The 9,759-nt window shown below is 46.0% G+C and overlaps 1 protein-coding gene across 1 annotated transcript; it reads left to right on the plus strand.

The window, feature by feature from the left end:
* Window positions 1-272: 272 nt before the first annotated feature.
* LOC137348498 (zinc finger protein 436-like) lies at window positions 273-3,679 on the plus strand. The gene is made up of 2 exons (XM_068013801.1): window positions 273-295; window positions 910-3,679. Exon 2 carries the CDS (start codon window positions 1,270-1,272, stop codon window positions 2,110-2,112), a length of 843 nt encoding a protein of 280 aa, XP_067869902.1. The 5' UTR covers window positions 273-295; window positions 910-1,269; the 3' UTR covers window positions 2,113-3,679.
* Window positions 3,680-9,759: the final 6,080 nt, after the last annotated feature.

The following is a 9,759-nucleotide window of genomic DNA, read 5'->3' on the forward strand; positions in this document are numbered from 1 at the left end:
GTGTTATCTCTGCTTCTCTCTCGACAGATGCTGCCTGACCTGCTGAATATTTCCAGCACTTTCTGTTTTTATTTCAGATTTCCAGCATCTGCAATATTTTGCTTTTTATTTGGTAAATCTGCCCTATTCGCAATACAGGAGACCAGCGCGCAGGCGCAGTGCTGAGCTGTATCTGGAGCATGCGCAGTGTCATTTTGATCGGAGTGCTGGAGATGCTGTTGCAGCGGGTGAGAGTTGGACTGAGACGGCTCGGGAGGCGGGAGGAGATTGTGGACGCAGGGGAGGAACTGGAGCCGTGAGTGGGCTGGGAAGCTTCATAAACACCCGGGGGTAGGCCTGAGGCCCCGAATAAGAGGCTACAGGTTTACCCCGCGGTGACAGACCCGGGGGAGCGGGGTCACTGGCCGCCATCCTGTACAAGTCTTGGTGAGGGACAGTGATGGATTCAGTAAACTGAGAGATTACAGCGATTGGGAAAGATTGAACAGGCTGGAGCTTTTATATTCCGAAAACAGAAGATTTAGCGGTGACATGATAGAGTTCTTTAAAATGATCAATGGGTTGGACAGAGTAGATGTGGAGAGAATGTTTCCACTTGTGAGTGAATCCAAATCCAGGGGCCATGAATACAGTTACTGATAAATCCAATAGGGAAATAAGGAGAGATTTCTTTACTCAGAGAGTGGGTAGAATGTGGAAGTGGTTGAGGCAAATAGTTGAGATGCTTTCAAAAGGAAACTGGATGAAAGTATGAGAGCAAAAAGGTCTGCTGAAAGGCTGAAATGTGGAATATAGAATGGGAGCAGACACATGTATAAGTACCAGGTGTATAAGCACAGACTATTTGGACAGAATGGCCTGTTTGTGTAGTGTGTATTCTATGTCATTGTATACAATTTCCTTTCACAGGAGTTTTGAAGGGAGGATTTGCAGACGAGAAACTCAAACAAAACATCTCGTCAAGATCTGACAGTCACTTGATTCATCAGTACCTGAATATCATCAGCCTTTGAATGTGGAAGGAGAAATGTTTGTTTGTTCTTTCTGCAGGAAAAGATTTCATACATCAGTGTGGCTGGAAAAGTACTGAGACACACACACCAAGTGAGAGTGTTCCAGTGCACTGACTCTGGAAAGAGCTTTAACCAGTTACACAGCCTGAAGAACCATCACACCATTCACAAGAGGGAAAAGCTGTACTCGTGTTCTGTGTGTGGATGAGGCTTCAACTGATTGTCCGACCTGAAGAAACACAAGGACACCCACACCATGGACAAACCATGGAAATGTGAAGACTGTGGGAAGGGATTCAATTACCCATCCCAGCTGGAAACTCATCGACACAGTCACACTGGGGAGAGGCCGTTCACCTGCTTCGTGTGTGGGAAGGGATTCATTCGATCGTCCCACCTCCTGAGACACCAACTTATTCACACAGATAAGAAACCTTTTAAATGTTCTGACTGCGAGAAGAGATTTAAAAGTAAAAATGAGCTGCTGCAACATCAACGTACTCACACTGGGAAGCGGCCATTCACCTGCTCCATTTGTGCAAAAGGATTCATGAATCCATGCACCCTACTGACACACCAGCGAGTTCACACCGGGGAGAGGCCATTCACCTGCACTCTGTGTGGGAAGGGATTCACTCAGTCGTCCAACCTCCTGGCACACCAACTTGTTCACACTGATGAGAGACCTTTTAAATGTTCTGACTGTGAGAAGAGATTTAAAAGTAAAAACGAGGTGCTGCAACACCAACGTACTCACACTGGGGAGAGGCCGTTCACCTGCTCGGAGTGTGGGAAGCAATTCACTCGGTCATCCCACCTTCAGAGACACCAGCGAATACACACTGGGGAGAGGCCATTCACCTGTTCTGAATGTGGGAAGGAATATACTCAGTCATCCCATCTTCAGAGACACCAGCGATTTCACACTGGGGAGAGGCCGTTCCCCTGCACTGAGTGTGGACGGAAATACAGGGATTCATCTGAGCTTCTGAGACACCAGCAGGTTCACACTGGGGAGAAGCCGTTCACCTGTTCAGTGTGTGGGAAGGGCTTCACTCGGTCATCCCACCTTCTGAGACACCAGCGAGTTCACAAGTGACTGCAGGGATTGGATTCTGCTGTTGTTGCTACTGTTAATCGCATCCAGAACTGACTCCTGACTGGAAGCCTGTTTCCAGTTGGGTTTCCACAGGGCTCTGCACTAGGCTGATTGTTTTTCATGGTACATATCAATGATTTAGACTTAAATGTAGGGGTCATGGCAATGAAGTTTGCAAATGATCCAAAAATTGGTTGTGTGGTTGATAAGGAAGAAAGCTGCAGACTGCAGGAAGCTATCAATGGACTGGTCAGGTGGGCAGAAAATTGGCAAATGGAATCATCATGGAGCAGTGTGAGGTAATGCATTTGGGGAGTGCAAATAAGGCAAGGGAATGCACAGTGAATGGTGGGATCCTGCAAAACGTAGAGGAACAGAAGGACCTTGGAGTGCATGTCCTGCTACATTCAGGTATCTGGGGACAGGTAGATAAGGTGGTCAAAAGGCATACGGGATGTTTTCCTTTATTAGTATAAGAGCAGGGAGATTATGCTAGAAATCTATAAACAGTTAGACACCCGACAGCTGGAGAACTGTGTACAGGTCTGATCTCCACATTAATCAACTATAGAGTAAGACTAGATTAACTGATTAGCATAAAACTAAAGCCAATTTGCTAATTTACCATATAATTACAATCAGTGTTCAATTAATCAGATCTAGGGGATAAAGTGAAATAACAAGTGATAGTAACAATAACGGGTTCTGAATTTTTCAGTAAATTAAAATCTGAGATATACAGATAATAGTTAAGTGAAACATTTAACTCCGTCAAATAAAGTGACATCAGCACAAAGGACTGACTGGTGATGAGCTGATGAGTCTTTATTTGTTTAAATCTTAAGTTTATTTTTGGTGAAGTTAATTAATGCTCTAATAAATAAAGGGAGGGCATCTCAGTCCAGTGGAGTATACATCCTGGTTCCATGTGGGAACTCAAAGACACTTCATGTCCTGGACAACCACAGGAATTATCGTCAGCTGGAGGAGCAGGAAGCAAAGGGTAATGGTCAAGAGATGTTTTTGTGACAGGGAGGCAATTTCCAGTGAGGTTCTGCATGGTTCAGTACTATAGCAATATCAATGTCAGTATATATCAATGATTTAAACTTTAACATAGGGGGTATGATGAAGACGTTTGCAGCCTTGTGGTTGATATTGAGGAAGAAAGCTGTAGACTGCAGGAAGATATCAATGGACTGGTCAAGTGAGCAAAAAAGCAGTAAATAGAGTTCATTCTGGACAAGTGTGAGATAATGCTGTCAGACCTGCTGAGCACTTTCAGCATTTTCTGTTTTTACTACAAGAGCAGGGAAGTTGTGCGAGACCTGAATAAAACACTAGTTAGACCACAGCTAGAGTACTGCATACAGTTATGCTCACTGCATTACAGGAAAGATATGATCACAATGGAGAGGATGCAGAGGAGATTTACAGAACATGTGCCAGGAATGGAGAATTTTAATTATGAGGAAAGATTGGATAGGCTGGGGTTGATTTCTTTGGAACAGAGGAGGCCGAGGGGAGATTCAAAAAGAGGGGGGAGAGGCTCCACTTCAAAAAGAGCGCAAAGAGCGGGGAGAGGGTTAACTTTAAAAAGAGCACAGAATGCGGGCAGAGGCTTCACTTCAAAAAGAGCGGGGAGAGGCTTCACTTCCAAAAGAGCGGGGAGAGGCTTCACTCCCAAAAGAGCGGGGAGAGGCTTCACTCCCAAAAGAGCGGGGAGAGGCTTCACTCCCAAAAGAGCGGGGAGAGGCTTCACTCCCAAAAGAGCGGGGAGAGGCTTCACTCCCAAAAGAGCGGGGAGAGGCTCCACTCCCAAAAGAGCGGGGAGAGGCTCCACTCCCAAAAGAGCGGGGAGAGGCTCCACTCCCAAAAGAGCGGGGAGAGGCTCCACTCCCAAAAGAGCGGGGAGAGGCTCCACTCCCAAAAGAGCGGGGAGAGGCTCCACTCCCAAAAGAGCGGGGAGAGGCTCCACTCCCAAAAGAGCGGGGAGAGGCTCCACTCCCAAAAGAGCGGGGAGAGGCTCCACTCCCAAAAGAGCGGGGAGAGGCTCCACTCCCAAAAGAGCGGGGCGAGGCTCCACTCCCAAAAGAGCGGGGAGAGGCTACAGTCCGAAAAGAGCGGGGAGAGGCTTCACTCCCAAAAGAGCGGGGAGAGGCTTCACTCCCAAAAGAGCGGGGAGAGGCTTCACTCCCAAAAGAGCGGGGAGAGGCTTCACTCCCAAAAGAGCGGGGAGAGGCTTCACTCCCAAAAGAGCGGGGAGAGGCTCCACTCCCAAAAGAGCGGGGAGAGGCTTCAGTTCGAAAAGAGCGGGGAGAGGCTTCAGTTCGAAAAGAGCGGGGAGAGGCTCCACTCCCAAAAGAGCGGGGAGAGGCTCCACTCCCAAAAGAGCGGGGAGAGGCTCCACTCCCAAAAGAGCGGGGAGAGGCTCCACTCCCAAAAGAGCGGGGAGAGGCTCCACTCCCAAAAGAGCGGGGAGAGGCTCCACTCCCAAAAGAGCGGGGAGAGGCTCCACTCCCAAAAGAGCGGGGAGAGGCTCCACTCCCAAAAGAGCGGGGAGAGGCTTCAGTTCGAAAAGAGCGGGGAGAGGCTTCAGTTCGAAAATAGCGCGGAAAGCGGGAAGAGGCTTAAGTTCGAACATAGCGCGGAAAGCGGGGAGAGGCTTCAGTTCAAAAAGAGCGCGGAAAGTGGGAGAGGCTTCAGTTCAAAACGAGAGCGGGGAGAGGCTCTATCCTATCGTCTGTTCTGTCCTCTGTCCCCTGGCCCATCTTCTGTCTCCTGTCCTCTATCCTCTATGAATGGCAGGACAGGTGATGTGTCATGGCTGCAGCATGTGGGAGCTCCTGGATGTCAGTGTGATCCAGTGCAAACACGTCTGCAGGAAGTGTTTGTGGCTCGAAGAGCTTCGGCTCAGAGTCATTGAACTGGAGTCCGATCTGCAGACGCTGCGATTCATCAGGAAGGAGGAAAATTACCTGGACACTTTGTACCAGGAGGTGGTAACACCCCTTCGGATAGAGTCTTCTGATTAGGTCAGTGGTCAGGGACAGGAGAGTGTGGCTGCAGCTGAGGCAGGTAAGGGGACCCAGAGGGCGGGAGTGCAGGAGCCTCAGACTTTGCGATTGTCCAACAGGTTTGCGGTTCTTTCAGCTTGTTTGGATGAGAGTGGGGGCTGCAGGGTGGATGAGCAACCTGACCATGGCACCATGGTGCCGGAAGCCATTCAAATGGAGGGAGAAAAAAGGAATGTAGTGGTAGTGGGGACAGTATAGTGAGGGGGATTGACACTGTTCTCTGCAGCAAAGAGCGACAGTTGTGTTGCCTGCCCGGTGCCAGATTTCGGGACATCTGCTCAGGGCTGGAGAGGAACCAGTCGTCGTGGTCCATGTAGGTACCAACGACATGACAGGACAAGGAAAGAGGTTCTGCATAGTCAGTATGAGGAATGAGGCACTAAACTAAGAAGCAGAACCTCAAAGGTAATAATCTCCGGATTATGATCTGAGCCACATGCAAATTGGCATAGGGCAAATAAGATTAGAGAAATTAATGAATGGCTCAAAGACTGGTGTGGTAGAAGTGGGTTCTGGTTCGTGGGGCCTTGGCTCCAGTACTGGGGAAAGTGGTGGCTGTACCATTGGGATGGTCTACACCTGAAATATGCTGGGGCCGGTGTTCTAGCGAGCCGCAAACTAGGGAAGTAGAGACGGTTTTAAACTGAATGATGGGGGCAAGAGATCTAATTTGGGAGTAGAGAGAAAGGTATTAATACGGGAAATGATAAACAGACTGTGACCGGAAGGGACAGAGCATACAAATCTAAGAGTAAATCAACAGATAAGGCTAGAAGTTACAAAAATAATAAAAGGACAAAACTAAAGGCTCCGTATCTGAATGTGGATTGCAGTGGATGTGGTGTATATGGATTTTAGCAAGGCGTTTGATAAGGTTCCCCATGGTAGGCTCATTCAGAAAGTAAGGAGGCATGGGATACAGGGAAAGTTGGCTGTCTGGATACAGAATTGGCTGGTCCATAGAAGTCAGAGGGTGGTAGTAGAAGGAAAGTATTCAGCCTGGAGCTCGGCGACCAGTGGTGTTCCGCAGGGATCTGTTCTGGGACCTCTGCTCTTTGTGATTTTAATAAATGACTTGGATGAGGAAGTGGAAGGCTGGGTTAGCAAGTTTGCCGATGACACGAAGGTTGCTGGAGTTGTGGATAGTGTGGAAGGCTGTTGTAGGTTGCAACGGGACATAGACAGGATGCAGAGCTGGGCTGAGAAGTGGCAGATGGAGTTCAACCTGGAAAAGTGTGAAGTGATTCATTTTGGAAGGTCGAATTTGAATGCGGAATACAGGCTTAAAGACAGGATTCTTGGTAGTGTGGAGGAACAGAGGGATCTTGGGGTCCATGTCCATAGATCGCTCAAAGTTGCCACCCAAGTTGATAGGGTTGTTAAGGCGTATGGGGTGTAGGCTTTCATTAACAGGGGGATTGAGTTTAAGAGCTGCGAGGTTATGCTGCAGCTCTGTAAAGCCCTGGTTAGACCACACTTGGAATATTGTGTTCAGTTCTGGTTGCCTCATTATAGGAAGGATGTGGAAGCTTTAGAGAGGGTGCAAAGGAGATTTACCAGGATGCTGCCTGGACTGGAGGGCATGTCTTACGAAGAAAAGTTGAGGGAGCTAGGGCTTTTCTCATTGGAGCGAAGAAGGATGAGAGGTGACTTGATAGAGGGGTACAAGATGATGAGGGGCATAGATAGAGTGGATAGCCAGAGACTTTTTCCCAGGGTGGAAAGGGCTATCACCAGGGGGCATAATTTTAAGGTGATTGGAGGAAGGTTTCGGGGAGATGTCAGAGGTCGGTTCTTTACACAGAGTGGTGGGTGTGTGGAATGCACTGCCAGCGGTGATCGTAGAAGCAGATACATTAGGGACATTTAAGCGACTCTTGGATAGGTACATGGATGATAGTAGTATGAAGGGTATGTAGATAGTTTGATCCTAGAGTAGGTTAAAGGTTCGGCACAACATCGTGGGCCGAAGGGCCTGTACTGTTCTATGTCCTATGAATGCACGTAGCATTCGAAACAAAACAGATGAACAGAGAGCACAAATAGAAATAAATAAGTACAATCTGCTAGCCATTATAGAGACATGGCTACAGGACGACATAGATTGGGACCTGAATATTGAAGGATAAATGGCATTTAGGAAGGACAGCAAGCTAGGAAAAGGCAGAGGGGTGGCTCTGTTAATTAATGATGGTATTAGTACAATAGAGAGGGATGACCGAAGTTCAGGAAATCAGGACATAGAAGCAGTTTGGGTAGAGATGAGAAATCATAAAGGCAAGAAGTCACTTGTGGGAGTGGTGTACAGGCCACCTAACATTAACCACACTGTAGGACGGGGTATAAAGGAAAAAATAATGGCAGCTTGTCAGAAAGATACGGCGATAATCATGGGGGATTTTAACTTACATATTCGAGTACAAGAGAAAGCTACCTAGAAATATAAAGACAGAGTAAGACTTTCTATAAATATTTTTAAAAGAACAGAGTTAACAAAGTGAATGTTGGTCCTATAGAAAGTGAGTCTGGGGAAGTAATGGATAATAAGGAGATGGCAGATAAATTGAACAGGTATTTTGCATTGGTCTTCACAATAGAGGATACAAGTAACATCCCAGAATTAGCTGTAAGTCAGGAAATGGAAGGGCAGAAGTAGCATTGATATGTACATAGAATGTTTTCAGGATAATTTCTTGGAACAGTACATTCTGGAGCCAACCAGAGAGCAGGTTATACTAGACCTGGTATTGTGCAACAAGATAGGATTAATTAATGACCTCATAGTTTAGGCGCTCCTAGGTAGTAGTGATCATAATATGACTGAATTTTACATTCAGCTTGAGGGAGAGAGGAGTGGGTTAGACTAGTATTTTAAACTTAAATTAGGGCAATTATGAGGGTATGAAAGCAGAGCTTGCTAAAATAAACTGGCAAATTAGGTTAAGGAATAGGTCAATAGAGATGCAGTGGCAGATATTTAAGGGGATATTTCAGAATACACAGAATAGATGTATTTCAACGAGATTGAAAAATTCCGAGGGCAGGGGGCGTCATCCGTGGCTAACTAAAACAGTTAAAGATAGTATCAAACTTAAAGAAAACGCTTATAATTGCGCAGGTATGGGTGGCAGGTCAGAAGATTGGACAGAATCTAAAAAACAGCAAAGTTTGACAAAGATTGATAAGGAAGGTAAAATTAGAGTACGAGAGAAAGCTAGAAATGTAAAGACAGATAGTAAGAGTTTCTGTAGATATTTAAAAAAGAAAAGAGTTAACAAAGTGAGCATTGGTCCTATAGAAAGAGAGTCTGGGGAATTAATAATGGATAATAAGGAGATGTCAGATGAATTGAACAGGTATTTTGCATCGGTCTTCACAATAGAGGATACAAGTAACTTTCCAGAATTAGCTGTATGTCAGGAAATGGAAGGGAGGGAGGAACTCAAGAAAATTACAATCACCAGGGAAGTGGCACTGAACAAATTGTTGGAGCTGCGGGCTGACAAGTCCCTGGGTCCTGATGGACTTCACCCTAGGGTCTTAAAAGAAGTAGCTAGTGAGATAGTTGATGCGTTAGATTTAATTTTCCAAAATTCCCTCGATTCGGGGAAGGTTCCGCTAGACTGGAAAATAGCGAATGTAACTCTTTTATTCAAAAAGGGAGGGAGACAGAAAGCAGGAAACTACAGGCCAGTTAGCTTAACATTTGTTTTAAGGAAAATGTTAAAAGCTATTATTAAACACGTTATAGCAGGGCACTTAGAAAAATTGATGGTAATCAGACAGAGTCAACATGGTTTTGTGAAAGGGAAATCATGTTGAACCAATTTATTGGAGTTCTTTGAGGGAGTTACATGTGCTGTGGATAAATGGGAACCGATGGATGTATTGTACTTAGATTTCCAGAAGGCATTTGATTAGGTGCCACATCAAAGGTTATTGCAAACAATAAAAGCTCATTGTGTAAGGGGTAACACATTGGCATGGATAGAAGATTGGCTAGCTAACAGGAAACAGAGTAGCCACAATTGGGTCATTTTCTGGTTGGCAAGATGTAACAAGGGGTGTACCTCAGGGCCCTGTGCTGGGGCCTCAACTTTCTTACAATTTATATAAATGACTTAGATGAAGGGACTGAAATTTTCTGATGACACAAAGATAGGTAGGAAAGTAGGTTGTGAAGAGGACATAAGGAGGCTACAGATATAGATAGGTTAAGTGAGTGGGCAAAAATCTGGCAGATGGAGTATAATGTGGGAAAATGCAAAGTTGTCCATTTTGGCAGGAAGAATAACAAAGAAGCATATTATCTAAATGGTGGGAGATCGCAGAGCCCTGAGATGCAGAGGGATCTGGGTCCTAGTGCATGAATCGCAAAAGGTTAGTATGCAGGTACAGCACATAATTAGGAAAGCTAATAGAATGTTATCGTTTATCGCGAGGGGAATTGAATACAAAAGTAGGGAGGTTATGCTTCAGCTACACCGGGCATTGGTGAGACCACATCTGGAGTACTGTGTACAGTACTGGTCTCCTTATTTAAGGAAGGATATAAATGCATTGGAGGCAG

The sequence above is a fragment of the Heterodontus francisci genome, chromosome 34, assembly GCF_036365525.1.
Source record: "Heterodontus francisci isolate sHetFra1 chromosome 34, sHetFra1.hap1, whole genome shotgun sequence".
Classification (NCBI taxonomy): Eukaryota; Metazoa; Chordata; class Chondrichthyes; order Heterodontiformes; family Heterodontidae; genus Heterodontus; species Heterodontus francisci.